This window comes from Thamnophis elegans, chromosome 10, assembly GCF_009769535.1.
Source record: "Thamnophis elegans isolate rThaEle1 chromosome 10, rThaEle1.pri, whole genome shotgun sequence".
NCBI lineage: Eukaryota > Metazoa > Chordata > Lepidosauria > Squamata > Colubridae > Thamnophis > Thamnophis elegans.
In genome coordinates this window covers 40606364-40624586 of record NC_045550.1, presented here as the reverse complement: position 1 = coordinate 40624586, position 18223 = coordinate 40606364, and the positions used below count along the sequence as shown (strand labels likewise).

The 18223-nt window shown below is 35.1% G+C and overlaps 1 protein-coding gene across 1 annotated transcript in view; it reads left to right on the top strand.

Moving 5' to 3' along the window:
• Nucleotides 1-17864, top strand: part of GK5 (glycerol kinase 5) — a 40630-nt gene extending 22766 nt beyond the window's left edge. Inside the window, exons 7-16 of the mRNA XM_032225254.1 lie at nt 758-819; nt 906-979; nt 1359-1419; nt 5383-5509; nt 6273-6377; nt 8245-8339; nt 9120-9223; nt 10444-10503; nt 13681-13814; nt 15320-17864. Of these exons, the coding sequence (XP_032081145.1) occupies nt 758-819; nt 906-979; nt 1359-1419; nt 5383-5509; nt 6273-6377; nt 8245-8339; nt 9120-9223; nt 10444-10503; nt 13681-13814; nt 15320-15474 (977 nt within the window). The 3' untranslated portion in view covers nt 15475-17864. The remainder of the gene's footprint in view (nt 1-757; nt 820-905; nt 980-1358; nt 1420-5382; nt 5510-6272; nt 6378-8244; nt 8340-9119; nt 9224-10443; nt 10504-13680; nt 13815-15319) is intronic.
• The last annotated feature ends 359 nt before the right edge of the window (nt 17865-18223 follow it).

Here is an 18223-nt window from a genome sequence, read left to right as displayed (position 1 = left end):
ATCTGCCAGCCAGTGCCGGCTGGCAACTACAAGGAGGAGGGCCTTTTCAGTAGTAGCTCCGACCCTTTGGAACGAGCTCCCCGTGGAGATTCATACTCTCACCACCGTCCAGGCCTTCCGCATAGCCCTTAAGACCTGGCTAGCCCGTCAGGCCTGGGGACAAAGATAGCCGCCCCTCCCGAATGATGAATGAATGTTGCTCATTATTTTTACTTATGTATGTCTACGTCATTGTTTGTATTCCCCCTTTCCTGATTTTATGTGAGCTGCCCTGAGTCCCCTCAGGGAAAAGGGCAGCCTATAAATGTTAATAAATATCTAAATATCTAAATATCTATAAAGCCTTTGGAGCCTGGGGAGGATGAAAAATGGCTTTTAAAAAGGCTGAACTCAGCTGGCCAACACACGCATGCGCACTGGCCAGCTGAGGGGAATGCCTTGCGTGTCCTGACAAATGGCTCCGTGTGCCACCTGTGGCACGCATGCCATAGCTTCGCCATCCCGGGTATAGAGGATCAAGCGCACCAATAAAGGCAATGGTGATAATAGCGCTAATAGAACATTAGTTTAAATGAACTGCTCTGTTCGATATTGCAAGATAATTAAAATAACCTCTTGGAAGGAGGCAATCATGGTTTTATAATTATAAATTATGTAACTGATACATTGTTCAGGAGATGAATCACCAAATTGTAATTTCCATGTTGTACTATAATTGCTTTTTGTTTTATTTTCAATATCTGATTGTATATTCTAGGTGCAGCGTATGCTACAGATTATTCAAATGCCAGTACCACTGCGTTTTTTGATCCTTTTAAGGTATGACTATTTCCTTCTGCCATGTTGTTATGATTTGTCTTTGCATTGTTTTTAAACTCTGTTTTTTAATATGCCTGTGATTTCAGCTGCAGTGGAGTAACCTTTTTAGCAAGTTGCTTTCCATTCCAATATCGCTTTTCCCTCCAATAGAGGACACTAGGTAAGTTTTAGTTAACATATATTTTTACATTTTCCAAATGAAGACTGTATTATATTTTTCAGACTATAAGACACACCAAGTTTTTGAAAAAGTAAGTAAGAAAAAAACATTTTTGCCTTCCCTCAGCACTCTGCAGGCTACAGCAGGGCTGGGGCAAGGCAAAAATGCCCCTGTTTTTGCAAAAAAAAACAACCAATGGGTCATGAGTTGTCTAGTTGAAATATAAATATGAAATAGTTGAAATATATATAATGAAATGGTATCAAAGTTCTGTTTAGATTAGAATAGAAATGATAATTTTTCTCTAGTTAGTTCATTTACTGCAAATGTATTGAATAAGTTGGGAGCATTAACTTTATTTATTTATCTTTATTTTAAGTCACATTTTTGGATCAGTTGATCCTGAAATATTTGGAGTGCCTATTGCAATAGCAGCTTTGGTAAGTATAGATTCAAATTAACTTATTTAAAACCTTTTACATTGAATTAATTCAGTTCTTAAATTTCAATATAAGCTGATTGGAAGAAAGGTAGAGGAAGAATCAGTATGCACAAATGGATTTGCACAATAGCTGCATTTACATTTGTAAATCTCATTTTACTCTGAAGATCATGCTATTTAATCCGTCTTAAAAACTAAGCATTCCAGTTTTGAAATCTTCTATTTCAGTGAATTGTTAATGAGAAGTTCTTTTTAAAGAACTTAAAATTGCACAATATTATGTTCTAAATATTTATACTTCTTGGATGCTTTGAGAGCCAAGTTTAAGATTCAGCATTTATCTAGAAATCTTTCAAAACTAATAAAGCACTCATATTCTTAACCTGAACTTAGAAGTCTAAATATAAATGTAAATATGATTCACATATATTATTTGGGCAGGACTTATTTAGGGCCACAATTCAGAACCTGTATTTGATAATGATTATATTCAATACATCTAGCATACCTTGTTTATGCTCTAGGACTGGAACCTAGCCAGAACTTAATCCTGACATCACATCATATTAGCATTCAACTTATGAACCTCCAAAAAAACTACTTAGGATACAGTTTCAAAGTTCTGGAATCTGAGAAATATACATAGATACATAGATATACTTCAGTCATGTGACTGTATTTTGGACATTTGTCAACAAGCCTACATTTATGTCCATTTGTATGCCCTGTGGTCACATGACTGTGATTTACAATGTTTTTTTCCAGAAACTTATTTATTTCAGATTTTGGTCAAAAACTGCCCTAGCGAACAATAGGTTTGTTTAATAACCATGATAATTGCTTAACAACTGTCTTTTAAAAAGTTGTAACATCAGGTATGGTCAACTGATGACTTGCTTTAGGATCATCAAGACTTACGACTGAAATTGTGGAGTCAATTGAACTACCTCTAAATATTTCTTAAACCATTTTTGACTTGTTTCATGTCTGTCAAATTAGTATGTCAGGGAAATGGGTAAGAGAACCAACTGAAACCTTTTATAAATTAAAAAAATGAGTATAAGTTATGTAATGTTAGATTAGGGTTTTGTCAATTATTTCTTCCTTTTCCTGTTTGATCTACAATGTAACATAAATGAACAATTGCTGCTTTCTTAGCAAAGCTTCCTTAAGTTGTGTGCAGAGAGAGAAATAAATAGCATTGTTATTGATGTACTACCTAGTCCCTAAATTGTTTTTAAATGAATAGAGAAAAGTATAGTTTTAAAGCCTCTGTCATTATGTTTTTCTAAATACATTCGATATCTTTTCCTACCACACATAACTTATTTTACGAAATGTATAATAATAATAATAATAATAATAATAATAACAACAACAACAACAATAATAGTAATAGTAATAATAATGCCAAAGAAGCTGAAAAAAATTCGCATTTACTATATATGGATGATTTGAAACTCTATGGAAAGTCAGAAATAGAAATCCAATCATTGACAAACACAGTCTGAGTATTCAGCACCGATATTTCAATGCAGTTTGGCATGGAAAAATGTGCCACTGTATCCATAAAAAGGGGCAAAATCACTGCATGTGAGGGAATTGAAATGCCCAATGGCCAACTAATTAAATGCTACGAAAATGAAGCCTACAAATACTTCGGCATTCTGCAGTTGGATAACATCAAGCATGGACAAGTAAAAACTATTGTCAGGCGGGAGTACACCAACAGAGTTAGGAAAATTTTGAAATCTAAATTGAATGGTGGAAATACAATCAAGGCCATAAATACCTGGGCAATACCAGTTATAAGACACACAGTTGGTATAGTTAACTGGACACAAGCTGATTTGGACATTTTGGACCGAAAAACCAGGAATCTAATGACAATGCACTACAGTTTACATCCACGTGGTGATACTGATAGACTATATCTGCCCCGAAAATCAGGTGGCAGAGGATTATTACAAGTGAAGCAAACAGTTGAAGAAGAAAAACATGCACTGGCTGTTTATTTAAAAGAAAGTCAAGAACATCTATTAATTGAAGTAAAGAACAAAAATCTACTGAAGGCCCAACAGACGAAACAAGAATACAGAAAAGATGTGATAAAATCAAGAATGGAGAGTTGGCAGAACAAAGCACTGCATGGCCAATTTCTGGAAAAAATAAAAGATAAAGTGGACAGTGAAAAAACTTGGTTATGGTTAACAACAGGTACATTAAAGAAAGAAACAGAGTCACTAATCCTGGCTGCGCAAGAACAAGCTATCCGCACAAATGCCATTAAGGCCAAAATCGAAAAATCCTCTGATGATGCCAAATGCAGACTTTGCAAAGAAGCTGATGAAACTGTTGATCACATACTCAGCTGCTGTAAAAAAATCGCGGCACAATTCAGTAGCACAAATGATCCATTGGAATTTGTGCAAAAATTATAATATTAAAACAGCAACAAACTGGTGGGAACATCAGCCTGAAAAAATCACCAAAAATCATATGGTCAAGATCTTGTGGGATTTTTGCATACAAACAGACAAAATACTGGCTCATAATACACCAGACATCACACTGGTTGAGAAAAATAAGATTACAGTCATAGACATTGCAATACCAGGTGATAGCAGGGTCGACGAGAAGGAATATGAAAAAATCGCGAAATACCAGGACTTAAAAATTGAAATTCAACGATTAAGGCACAAACCAGCAGTGGTAATTCCAGTGGTAATTGGCACACTGGGTGCTATTCCAAAAGCACTGGAATTACATTTAAAACAGTTAAAAATTGACAAAATCACCATCAGTCAAATGCAAAAAGCCGCACTGCTTGGATCTGTACGCATATTACGAAAATACGCTACGACGTCCTAGGCCCCTGCGTGGGGCCCGACTAGTAATCAATGCCAAATCCGGCGAAACAACTGGCCGCTGTGATACAATTCTGTTGTTGCGAATAATAATAATAATATCTTTGTTAGAATTACAGCTCAAATAATAAAATGCCTCTTTGTTCCCTGAGCATGATAAACTTTGTCCCATAATACAATGGATTGGAAGAAGCTGTTTGTCTCTATCCTCTCCTGTCTCAATGGCCTTACCTATGTGCAGCAGCCAGCTGGATTTAATTATTCTTTCAATTGCCCCACAGTGCGCCAGAAGCACTGCTAGGATAAGGACTTTGTAAGAAGCTAAAACATAGCTGGTTTACTAAAAATGTAAGGAAAATTGGAAACCAGAAGTACAAATATGTGTACTTCATGACTCTACATCAGAGGTCTTCAGACTTGCCAACTTTAAGACTTATGGACTTCAACTGCCCAGAATTCTATGCTGGCTGGAAAATTCAGGGAGTTGAAATCCACAAGTCTTAAAGTTGTCAAGTTTGGGGATCCCTGCTCTACAGTGTGAAATCAAAATACAGGACCCAAAGCAAATAATCAAAACATGCTGCAGTGTTCACAATTCTCAGTTATTCCCTGCGCTTCTATTGTTACTATCTTCAAGAAAGAATCATTGTTTTAGAAAAAGAAACACGTCACTAGATTGCCATATTTTTTTTGATAAAGCTTTTTGTTAGCTAGACATCCAAGGCCACCTTTCTGTGTGTCTATTTGATTAACGCACATTCCTTCTTTGTTTCCTTTTATGTTTCTATTTTGCTGTCACACTCCTATTTCTCTAAGAATTTATTTTCCTCACAACAGTGATACCAGATTCTGAGGCTATCTTAAATAAAACTTTTTAAAACAAGCGCAGGCAGGCAGGCAGGCAGAACACCTATTAATATTATTTATCTGACTAATGAAATGGAAAATTACATGTTTTCTTTCCATTCTATTCATTTTTTAAAAGCTTGGCACATAAGCTTTTCAACACAGTAAAGTTATGATGCACTTCTCAATGTTTAGAAGTTTAATTTCTAGAATAGCTGGTGATACCTCACTCTGATTTTCATTTGTAGGTAGCAGACCAGCAGGCAGCCATGTTTGGACAGTGCTGTTTTGACATAGGCGACATAAAAGTCACCATGGGGACTGGTACCTTTTGGGATATTAATACTGGAAACAACATTCATCTATCTAAGAAAGGTAGGTTTATATGTTTCTGGTTGGCAGGAACAATTGTGGACACAGCAAATTTTTACCATGAAATAAAAATAATTATTGTATAAATACAATGCTTTATAAATTAAATGTTAATTTCAATTTAATGTTAAATGTATTTGTTTTAATTTTACAAAAGTTCATTTTATTAGAATTAAAATAATTAATATAATTAAGTATATTAATTATTTATCAATTAGTAATAAAAATATATTTTAGTCAACATCAACACCAAAGTAAGAAAGACTTCCTTATGGGAAAGACTGGATATAGAAGATCCAATTCAACCTGGAGTATAAAGATTATCAAATTTTTATAAAAATATGAATAAGTCTCTCAAAAGACTTCTATGTTTAGGAAACTTCATGTAAATGTATCCCCTCATTTATTCAAACAATGGAAGAACATATAACTATGAAAATAATTTAGATTTGAATGTAGCTTAATGCTGTGCTCTATGATAAATCACTGATTTCCCTATTAATATAACCTACGGATAATTCTTGACCAGTTGCTTAGTAATTGTTTAAAGTTACAACTTATCCAAAAGAGGGGAAAGGAAGGATTCTTTAATTATTCTTTTATCCCTTATAGGGAGTCTTAATTCTCTGGCTATATTTTCAGAGATTGTAGGGGAATTTGGTGAACATTATTAACATGTCTTCTATTGATGAATCCAAAGCTTCTCTGTTAATGTAATAGGCCTATTTTGGCATATCCCTGAAAACTTATGTTTTGTTATTTCAAGGCTTGTATCCATTGGTTGGTTGGAAAATTGGGAGCGAGATCACCTACTTAACTGAAGGCAATGCTTCTGATACTGGAAATGCTATCAAGTGGATTCAGAGCTTAGGTGAGTTTAATTATTGAAGTTGAATTATTTAAGCCTATGAATGATAAAGTAAAAATATCACATCTCAACATGTTTTAATGTGGATTGATGAGGAAATTGTCTTTTTTCCTTTTAATAATTCTGAAGATGTAAATTATAGCAGTTCTTTTTTACTTTATTTATGATCCAATGCCAAATGAAACACCAGGTAAAGCAAATGTGAATGCAGTATTTAAAAGCTTGCATTTTATATTTTAAAACGACATACCATGAAAAATAAAGTAATGCTACCAATATTACCTGTATTCTAGAAGAAATATATTTTTAGATTTAGAAACTCTCTGACCCCAAAAGATGTGTACTTTATCACCATGCAGTAAAAAGATTTGCAAGATTTTATACAGAATTTGCATCTATATTGCATTTCAAGTGGCAGATTACATGCTTAGGAATAATGTTGTCCACAGTATCAGACAATCTGCATTGAAAGAAGTTCATGTCTAGCTGTATTTTACTTATTTATTTATTTATTTATTTATTTATTTGTCTTGTATGCCGCCCACTCCCAGAGGACTCCGGGCGGCTCACAAAAGACAAGGGAAAGGGGGGAACGAGACAAAGACAACATATTAAAAACAAAACCAACATTCACAATTTCTGTGGAGGTAGATGCTTCTCAGCTCCCCCCAGCCTGCTGGAACAGCCAGGACTTGATGGCTTTGCGGAAGGCTGGGAGGGTAGTAAGGATCCGGATCTCAACAGGGAGCTCGTTCCAAAAGGCCGGAGCTGCAACAGAGAAGGCTCTCCCCCGGGGAGTCACCAGCCGACATTGGCTGGCAGATGGAATCTGGAGGAGACCCAACCTGTGCGATCTAATTGGTCTGAGAGAGGTAATCGGCAGGAGGTGGTCTCTCAGGTACCCAGGTCCGATGCCATGTAGGGCTTTATAGGTAGCGACCAGCACCTTGAAGCGGATTCGGAGATTAATAGGTAGCCAGTGCAGCTCGCGGAGGATAGGTGTAACGTGGGTGTACCTTGGTGCACCCACAATACTTATATATAAATGTAATATAACTTGTTAAGCCATAGCTGTATAAACACTCATTATTCCATTTCCTCTGGCACAAACATAGGAAGTACACTTTTCTGCTATTCTTCCTTACTTCCATTTGTCCATTCAACTACTCCTGCCAACACTGCCAATAGTGAGAAGATGGAATAGCATCTTCCATCTTCCTAACATTTTCCTCCCTCAACAGTAAGGAACAGCACTTCCCTCACTTTTTTGAGAAACAGAAAGGGCCATTTAGATTACTTTGCCATAAAGAGATGCCCAACACTTGAAAAGCTAGAATATTTTCCAATACAGGTATTCCTCAATCTTACAATCACAATTGAGCCCAAAATTTCCATTGCTAAGCAAGGCAGTTATTAAGTGAATTTTGCCCCTTTTTGCTATCTTTTTTGCCACAGTTGTTAAATAGATCACTACAATTGTTAAGTGAATCATGTGGTCATTAAGTAAATCTAGCTTTCCCCACTGACTTTGCTTGTTGGAAGCCAGCTGGCTGGGTTACAAATGATGATCATATGATTCCAGGACAGTGCAACTGTCATAAATACATGCCAGTTGCAAAGTGCTCTCATGACCATGGGGGATGCTGCAATGCTCATCAATGTGAAAAACAGTCATAAATCACATTTTTCAGTGCCCTTATCTTTGAATGATCACTAAATGGTTTTAAATCTAGGACTACCTGTACTGAAAAGGTAGCTGATAATGAAAGGAGCAGATAAGATATATATTTTCTTGGATTCGTTGATAATGTTGTGTAGAAATTTGGGAGTTGTTGATACATATTAATTCATATCTTGTGTGCTTACACAGAACTTTTTGACAATGTCGAAGAGACATCACAAATGGCACATAGCCTAGTAAATTCGGGAGGCGTTTGTTTTGTTCCATCTTTTAGTGGTTTGCAGGTAAAAAATACTGCTTGATTTATTTACTTAAGTGACTGTTTTTCTTTCAAGTATGATTGTTCTAAATTACAGGTAGTCCTTGATTTACAACCATTCACTAATGACTTAGTTCAAAGTTATGATAGCGCTAAAAAAAGTGACATGAAAACTTTTGGTCCCCTTACGACTAATACAGCATCCCCATAGTCATGTGATCAAAACTTGGGCATTTGACAACTGGCATGTATTTATGACGGTTGCAGTGTCCCGTGATCATGTGATCACCATTTGTAAACTTCCCAGCCAGCTTCCAACAAGCAAAGTTAGTGGGCAAAGCCAGATTCATTTAACAACCACGATTAATTTAAGAATTGCTTTAAAACTGGCAAAAAAGGTTAGCAAATAAGGCTGAATTCACTGAACACCTGCCTTGTTTAGCAATGGAGATTTTGGGTTTAGTTGTGATTGTACATCAAGGGCTAGCTATATATATTTTATTCAACTTCCAGTATGTTCTACAATGTTTTCAAGGTAAATAAAATTACATTCTGAATCTATCTATCTATCTATCTATCTATCTATCTATCTATCTATCTATCTATCTATCTTGTGCTGATAAATAAATAAAGCAATATATATATTGCTTATAGACTGCTTACTGTTCTTTCAATTTTCTTCTTCTTACTATGCTGCTCTTATTGTTACCTGTAAGTTATTCTTTTCCCTAATATTTCAGTCCTTGAACAATTGTCTATATAACATATGCCTATATATTTTATTTCAAAATCTGTTTTATTTCAGATACCTGTGAATGATCCTTATGCATGTACTTCTTTTATGGGGATCACACCTACTACTACCAAAAAGCATCTTGTTCGAGCTGTGTTGGAATCCATCGCTTTCAGGTACGTGGACATGCCCCCTCAACATGGTCGGGCCTGTTCTCAGTATGCCCTCCTTGTACTATTTGTGCACACAGGCTATACTAGCTACATATCAGCAGTCATTACAACCAATCACATTTAGTTTCTGTTTGGTTCAGAATTCATAGTTTTTCAGAAAATTACCAAGATAAATGTTCAGCGTATACATTTCCATTGTAATACCTCTATACTTTTGGATTGCTTCTTGGAATAAACCTGTTCACTGTCAAGGGAGGGCAACCCAACTCCCTTAAAATACAAGTACATCCATGTAGGAAATGAATCCCTATCATTATATCCCAGGACATACAAACTATGTAAGCTTAAACCCTTGTTCACTCCAATGACTTTTTTGACAGTTGCTTTCTATGCACATTTCTTTGCAGTACCCTGTATTTTCTCCTGTTCAAATCCACTTCTCCATTTGTATTTCATTTTTGGTTCTCTACAAGATTTAAGACAATAGATTAGATAATGGGCTTTGTTCCTTGCTGATTTAATTTTAAATTCAACTTCAGCAACTGAAATCTATATTATAAATAGGCTTTATATTATTTATATTACTTTTTGTTGGCAATTACAAAATGTGTGATCACTTAGGAGATGCAAAAATGCTTCAATATTTTGATTATTGAGAAAGCTACATTAAATTAAATATATTGATCTTAATTATCACCTCCGCCTTTGCCATAAAAGCCTAAGATGAAGAACAGAATTCATATATTCTAATTTGGGAACAATGGTTATCTGATAAAATGACTGTGGATAGACTAGGAATATATTGCTATTAGTTTTAGACTTTTGTACTAATAGCACTTTCTATATTAAGATCATTGGAATTCTCATTCAATTTTTCTGTCTTTAAAATGATACAAAACAATTTGATGTATAACCTTGATCTTTAGTATCTTTCCTGCTTATGATTTATTTTCTGGGGTTTTATTGAATATCTGATGTATACTGCTTTAATCTGATGAAGAAACAAAACCCTAAATGTTATTTAAAAAACTATAGCTCAAAAATCTAGAGCTCTTAGTTTATTTTACTATAGCTAATTTTAACTCCATTATAAACACGTGTTTAAATATCTAGCTAATTTTGATTGATTATTGTTCCTTATGACACTTTATGCCTCTAATATAATTGTTACTTAATATATTGCTACTTCGTTGAATTTCTACTTCCCCATCTATTTTTTCAAGAAACAAACAGCTGCACGATATAATTACAACAGAAGTGAACATTCCTTCGATGTCCATTAGGTATGTTTATATTGTATCCAAAATATTCAACATGAATATGAATATTTAATATGAATTTATATATTAAATAAGTTTGGTGCATGAACTTTAGGGCCCAATGGTTAAGTTACAGCCAGTGTAATTCTATTTTGGAACCATCTCTTGTTGTAAGCGCCTAATCGAAAGATTTCTAGCAGCCTGTAGAATTGTTTTTTTTTTTTTTAATTATTTTTATTTTTAAACAAACAAGCACAGATAAACATAAAACATAAAACCATCTTCCAGTTACATACAGTGTGTTGATTGGTTACAATGCTTTTATGCATCCTCACCATAGTCTTCACTTACAATTTATATAGAATCTCATATTATCAATCATATATATGTATACAATTATTATCATTGTTAAACATTTATTTGACTGTAACTTATTACTTCATTTTATGTGAGTTATTCTAAATTTTGAAGAAATTTATATTATGGCATTTCATTATATCATCCTAAATCCATCCAGTAGTAGTACATCTTTATATTATATTCTGTATAAAATTGTTTATTTTTGGTTACAAAACTTTTGTGCATCCTCTCCATAGCCCTCACTCACAATTTATATAAAATCTCATATTATCAATCATACACACACACACACACACACACATACGTACATTTTTATCATTGTTAATCATTTATTTAACTATAACTATTATTACTTCATTTTATGCAAAATATTCTAAATTTGAATAAATTTAAATTAATTTTTATTATAGCATTTCATTACATCCTGTATCCATCCAATAGTAGTACAATCTTTTATCTCTTGCCATTTGTAGTGTTTGTGTTCTAATTGCTTTCTTGGTAAATCTTATATGGTCTTGGCAACTTATTTTTCACTGCATATCTTGTAAAGACTCGAAACCCCTCGTCTGTTCCTTCCATCATCTTCCCTTTGATTATCACCAATGCTTCTGCCAGAATTTCTATCATTACTTCTGCCAAATTTTCTCCCTTTTCTTCTTCTATATTCTGGAATCTGAGGTAAAATTCTGATCTATCGATCTCCTATTCCTATATTCCATTCTTGTCTTTTTCAACCACTCTCAATCTGCTGTCAATATCTCCAATTTTCTAATCTCTTTGTTCATCTTTTTCTTCAATTTTTTGAAATCTGTCCTCATATTTCATCATCGTTTGGTAGATATTCTCAATTTTTTCATCTGTTTTTCCTGTTCTTTGTTCAATATTCTCTGTTCTCTTTTCAATGTTCTCTGTTCTTGTATTTTTTGAATTTCTTGCATAATCATCTGCAATGTCACTTCCTTTTCTTTTTCCTGCTGGAACATCATCTGTATTGATCTTTTCCTCCAGTTAGTAAACACTGCCACTATATAGAATCCAAGGCTCTTTTATTAAGTTCCAAACAAAATTAACAGTTCTCTTTTCAAGTTCACTGCAATCTTCTTTCTTTCAATTCCAAGCTTTCTTTTCACTCCAGTCCAATTACTGATGGTATCCCAGAGGAGCACCTGTATAAACAATCTCTGCTCATCCTACTATCATTTTCAATAAACAAGCTTCTTGAAATGTAACACCAGCTCTCACTTTGCACAAGATTATCAAATGCACAAAGAAAGAAAAGAAAAAAAAATGTTTCCAAGCCTCGATGGCAGTGTTACTTCTTTTCCTCTATTTTTGCTTCCCTCTTTATATTCCAAACTTAAGGGGGGAATTTTTTTTAAAGAAAATACAATAGGGCGTTGAAAAAAGAAAAAGAAAGGAAGTCTTAAACAGTAAGTATTAAAAAAAAAAAAAAGAAAAGAAAAAAACAGTCCAGTTTAAAAAATAAGAAGCCTTTGTAAAAATTCCAGCAATAAAAGGATTAAAGAAAAATAACACACTAAGTTTGACTCAGGCTTAATTTCGCCGCTTGACCTCTTCTGTCTTCAATTTTAACTTTACTTTTAATCTTTTAGGGTGTTCTCTCATCTAATAAGAAAAATTATCTCACCAATTCGAAACACTTTCTCTCCAGCTTTCCTTCCATTCTGGAGCTGTCCCAACTTTCAACAGCTTTAATGGCTGCTTCTCTGTCGCTGGAAAAAAGGGCTTCTCCTGGATCCACCAGGGACTTTGCGATGTCCCTGGGATCAGCAGGATGTGCCCTTCTCTATCACCGTGTCTTCAGGATGGTTTAGGTCCAAAAGGATTGTCCAGCGGCAGAGATATTGACGGCGATCTTGGAGCTTCAAGATCTCACATACCATCGCAACGCCAGCAACACCCCCTCCCCCAGCCTGTAGAATTATTAACAAAGCTATTGTTAGTCTCTTAATGGTATTTGTATATTTGTCAAACCACTGCTTTCCAATTTATTCTTTCAAAATCTAAGATACTAGCTGGGTAATCTTCTTGTAGGTACAACTATGAAATAGAAAGTAGTTAATGTTACCTTAAGAATGGTACATTTTATCAGAATATAGTATCCATTGGATTATATTCATGACTTGCTTAAACATTTCTACATATTACAACATACATCACCTTTGCTTCCATTTCACTTAGCTTTCCCTTTTTCATCTAGTTTGAGCTAGACCTTCTTCAAAGCATTGCCATGTTGCCATGTTACACATTGAAGCATTATATGTTTGCAGTATTCTGTACAAGAATGCTGTACCTATTGACAGATGCCTTTTGATATGCTGATAAATCCAACCAATAGTAATGCTGACTTTATTATCACTGTCAAGCTGGAAATAGGATCCTTCAGAAAGAATATTATCCTGACAAAACCATGTTGAATATCCCTGCACTGATCAATTGAACTACTTAGTTTTCAGCAAATGTGAATTTTATTATAACTGGATCTTATCCAGTTATTAAAGGTTCCAAATCAGATTCTCCAGTACCTCAGATACATCTGATGAAAATAAAATATAAAACTAAACATTTTCAAAACATGGAAAATCTCAGTTTCTTGATAATTACACTCAGTTTTATTCTGATTTTTTTTAAAAACCTAACAAGCAACTCCATTTGCTACTTATATCATAGTAGAATAGCCATTATGCATACCATTCTGAGATTGCAGATAACAATACTGCAGTGTTTATGTTTTGTTTTTTGAGCATACAATTTAAATCATATATATTTTATAGAATTTGAATATTATGTTTTTTTCTCTTCTCTCGCCCATCTTTATAGAGCTGATGGAGGTGTCAGTAAAAATAGTTTTGTGATGCAGATGACTTCGGATTTAATCAATAAATCAATAAACAAGCCTGACAGCACAGACATGTCTTGTCTTGGAGCAGCTTTTCTAGCAGGCCTCGCTATTGGTATGCTTTAGTCTGAATATCTGGGGGAATCTGTTTCAAGAGAAATGGTCATTTATTCCATATTGTACAAAATTGGCAAATAATGATTTTTTTTCAAGAGTATGCTGTATAGCAGGGTCTCCGACCTTGGCAATTTTAAGCTTGGAGAACTTGAACTCCCAGAATTCTCCAGCCAGCTTTGCTAATTTTCAAAAATCATTTGCAATCATTTGAACCAAGGTAGAACATAAAACTACAATAGTACGTCTCTCTTACTGTTGACTAAACTATTTGTTTGCTTCTTTCTTTGTTTGTTTAAAAACATTTACATAGCTGCCTGTATCATAGCAGCAACACTGGGGAGGGCAGTGTTAAATCAACACCAAAAAGCACCAAACCATAAAATAAAAATCAATTATAACTCCATTAAAAATGCCATCACACCTTATGGCAACACTTTCCTATGCATCCCTGTGCCATGTTCGTCTCCAACCTCATCCTGCCTCTACAATTGTGGGAAGAGTTACGTAGCTCTCCAAACTTCTAGAAGACAAGAGGGTTGGAGCCTAGTGTATTTCTGGGAGATACACAGGACAAGGGGCACTTACAGAGAAACAACCACAGAATATATAATGCTGCAGAAAAATCTGTAGATTATTACTTAATAGATTTATTCTGCAAGTTAATTCTGTAATATGAAAAGTATTCCAAATATTTAAACATTGTGTTATATTCTTCATACTATTATTATTATTATAAACATCATGTTTATATTCTTCATAATAATAATAATAATAATAATAATAATAATAATAAAATTTATAGGCCGCCCAATCCCGCAGGACTCTGGGCGGCTTACAAGCAAAAGAAAAAGAAAAAAAGGAAAATAAAAAATGATTTGAAATTCACAACACACATTCGTTCTAGTCGGGGCTGGGCCTTTAAGGTCAACAGCCCCAGGCCTGCCGGAACAGCCAGGTTTTAACAACCTTCCTGAAGGCCATGAGAGTGGGCAAGGTCCGGACCTCTGGGGGTAGCTGGTTCCGAATGGTTGGAGCAGCCACAGAAAAGGCTCTCCTCCAGGGGCCCGCCAGCCAGCACTGACTGGCTGACGGCATCCGAAGGAGGCCCACCTTGTGGGATCTTATTGGCCGTTGGGAGGTATGTGGCAGTAGGCAGTCTCGCAGATACGCTGGTCCTAAGCCATGTAGGGCTTTAAAGGTAATGACCAACACCTTGAATTGCATCCGGAGACCAATTGGTAGCCAGTGCAACTCACGGAGGACAGGTGTAACGTGGGTGTACCTCGGTACACCCAATATCGCTTGTGCGGCTGCATTCTGGACTAACTGTAGTCTCCGAACGCTTTTCAAGGGTAGCCCCATGTAGAGCGCATTGCAATAATCCAGCCTTGAGGTGACAAGGGCACTAGATTTACTAGATTTATATATATCCCTACACATGTTTTAATACAGGAATTATGGTCAACATGAGAATGACTATTTTGTATCTTTCTTTCTTTTTAGGATACTGGACTGACAAAGAACATCTGAAGACGTTGAGGCAAACTGACATGATTTTTAAGCCACAAAGAGAGCCAAAGGAGTATGAACCTGCCATGAGTAACTGGATAAAAGCCATCTGTCGTTCTCTCTCTTGGTATAGCCAGGCATCTCAGTAATTAATATTATTTATATGTTGGACAATATACACTATATTGCCAAAAGTATTCGCTCATGAACTTACAGTATTTAACCTGTGATTAAGTCTTCCCGACTGAATTGCTATTAGTATTCCCCCCCCCCCTTTGGATTCATTGTTGAGTCACTGACACTGCATTAGTGCCCATAATGTGGTTAGATATTTCCTTAGTCCACTCCATGCTTCATTCATTTTTATTATTCTACAGATGCATATCAGTTATAACGTGACGTCTCCAAATTAATGACTTTTTTCATTATTCTTTGTGCTAATTACAGTTAGTCTGGATTTTAACAGACTGATTTTCATTTATCTGTTCTGTATTAATATGAGTATTGGGTAGAGAATTGCAACAACATCCATTAGACATCAGTCAGCAGAGATCTGCAGCATGTGGCATGTCCATATGGGAATACATGGGGCAGGCAGAGGTTGAGGGGAGCAGATAGTCCTGCAAGTAGCTCAGTTCTATGGTATCTAAAGCTTTAAAGGCAATAACCAGGAAACTTGAATTGCACCTGAACATCTGTTGGGAGCCAATATAAGTTCATGTGGAAGTAAAGGCAAGTGAGCGATTACTTTTGGTAATATAGTGTAACTCACAACTTTATTTCTGCTTTAAGACTTAATCGTACTAAGCAGTTATTGTTCTCAGACAATATTCAAGCAATACAAAAAGTCTCCTGGAATAGTAGTGAACCCCAAGTCATGGTCCAGAGACTAAATTTCAGAGCGTCATGTTCTAAGTGGTGCTTATTTATAATGGACAGACTTGATTTTATTCATGAGATCAGTATGCGGGAATGTTCAGATACTACCCTAGCAGATTTCATGTGGAAAATCTAGATTACGATTGTATCACAAAAATTATTTCTGCATAGATACAAGCATACCATATGCTTCTGTTTTCTACTGTAAATTGTCTCCTTTTGGTAGAAATATATTTATTGGAATGATCTCCTCCCACTCCATCCCCGAATGAAAGAGACACAGATGCATCCATATAGGTAAATTGGTTCTAGGATTGGAGGCTGACTATCTAGAGTGAAAAGTAGTAAAAGCGTTTTGTTCATTTTAAGATTTTTTTCTTTATGCTGAAAACTAGTAAGCTAAAAGTGAAACATGATTTCGAAAGCAGCTTCCTGCCAAATGATGTTTCAAACGATAGAATACAGACAGTAAATTAGCATGTGAATTGACTCACCCTTGCAATGATGGCCTTAATTTTTTATGGCTTTAAAAATGGTGAAATGTGAAGTTTCCAAATTGCTTAATTGGAAATTGGTCAGCTGTCTTCTATCTATATGAAGAATTTAGGATTTGCTGATAGGGCCAGCATAGTCAGCATTGTCCAGTAACCTTTGGAAGTCCTGATATTCTGATCTAAGAGATAGAGAAAAATCTTGGTATATCTACCTTTTAAAAGTTAAGATTTTAGAATCTTAACTTTAAATTTAAACAGAAATGAAAGAAGCATCTCTCACATGATTCCAGTGCAACTGTCATAAAGAGATGAGTTTTTTACTCATTAGATAAGCCCAAAGTGGATCTCACTTTGGGCTTATCTAAACACTTCAGTACCTGATACTTCAGAACTTTTAAACACTTTATAGCAGTCATTAAGTAGTATATAAAATATTGAAGGTAGAATATTTGGGAAATAGTACATATCAGCATACTGCTTTCTGTGGTAATTTCTAGATTACTGTGGTTAAGGTCACACATTGTTATGAACCAGAATACATGTTTGGTCTATGTGAAAAAGATCACTATCACTTCTTGGCCCAATCTAGATTGGTTAATTGTCTTAGCTGAAAATGTCGTATGCCTAGCCTGAATTTTTATCAGATTTTAAGAAAAGTGCATGAATTTGACCACATTACTTTTACATTTGCATGGAATCCAGTTAAATTTGTGCAAAGTAATTGTAAATTTTATTTCTTAGAAATTATGCAGCATCTAAATTTTGTCACTAGTAGATTTCAGTTTTAAATGCTATGCAAAGTAATTTTCAATGCATTATAAATATCTGATGCTGAGATTAAGTCTAGGGCTACGTTCTATTTTTACTTAAGAAGACATTTTATGCTAATTCGGATCTATAATCAATTCAGCTCAGTACTCACTGGTAGAAGTTCGGGAGATTCCTAGTTTTAGAAATACTGGAAAACATAGTCTTCAACTTATGACCATAATTGGGACTAGAATTTCAGTTCCTAATATGGTCATTTACTGTGGTTGTTAAGCCAATCATGTCATTCAGCAAATCATGCAGTCACTAAGCGAATCCAGATTCCCAATTCATTCTGTTGTCGGAAGTTGGCTAGGAAGATCATAAATCACCATTGTGTGACCGCCAGATGCTGCAACCATGATAAATGAGAGCCAGTTGCAAAGTGCCTGAATTGCAGTCATGTGACCAAAAGGTGGCACAAGCAGTTGTAATTTCAAAGATGGGTTTTAAATCACTTTTCTGCCAAGGCGGTCATAACATCAAACCATCATTAGACAAAAGGTTGTAAAACAAGGATTACCTGCAAATTTGTAAACTTCATCTTGGTATTCAAAAATACTTAGCAGTGAAATGAAGTTAATCTTTGTGTCTTAGAGTTTTCTGAGCCATGTGTATACTGGCTATGTAGTGATATATCTTTGGTCAGAGAGAGATATAACCTTTGCAACAAGGGAGTCCTTCATCTACAACAGTGGTTCTCAACCTGTGCGTCGGG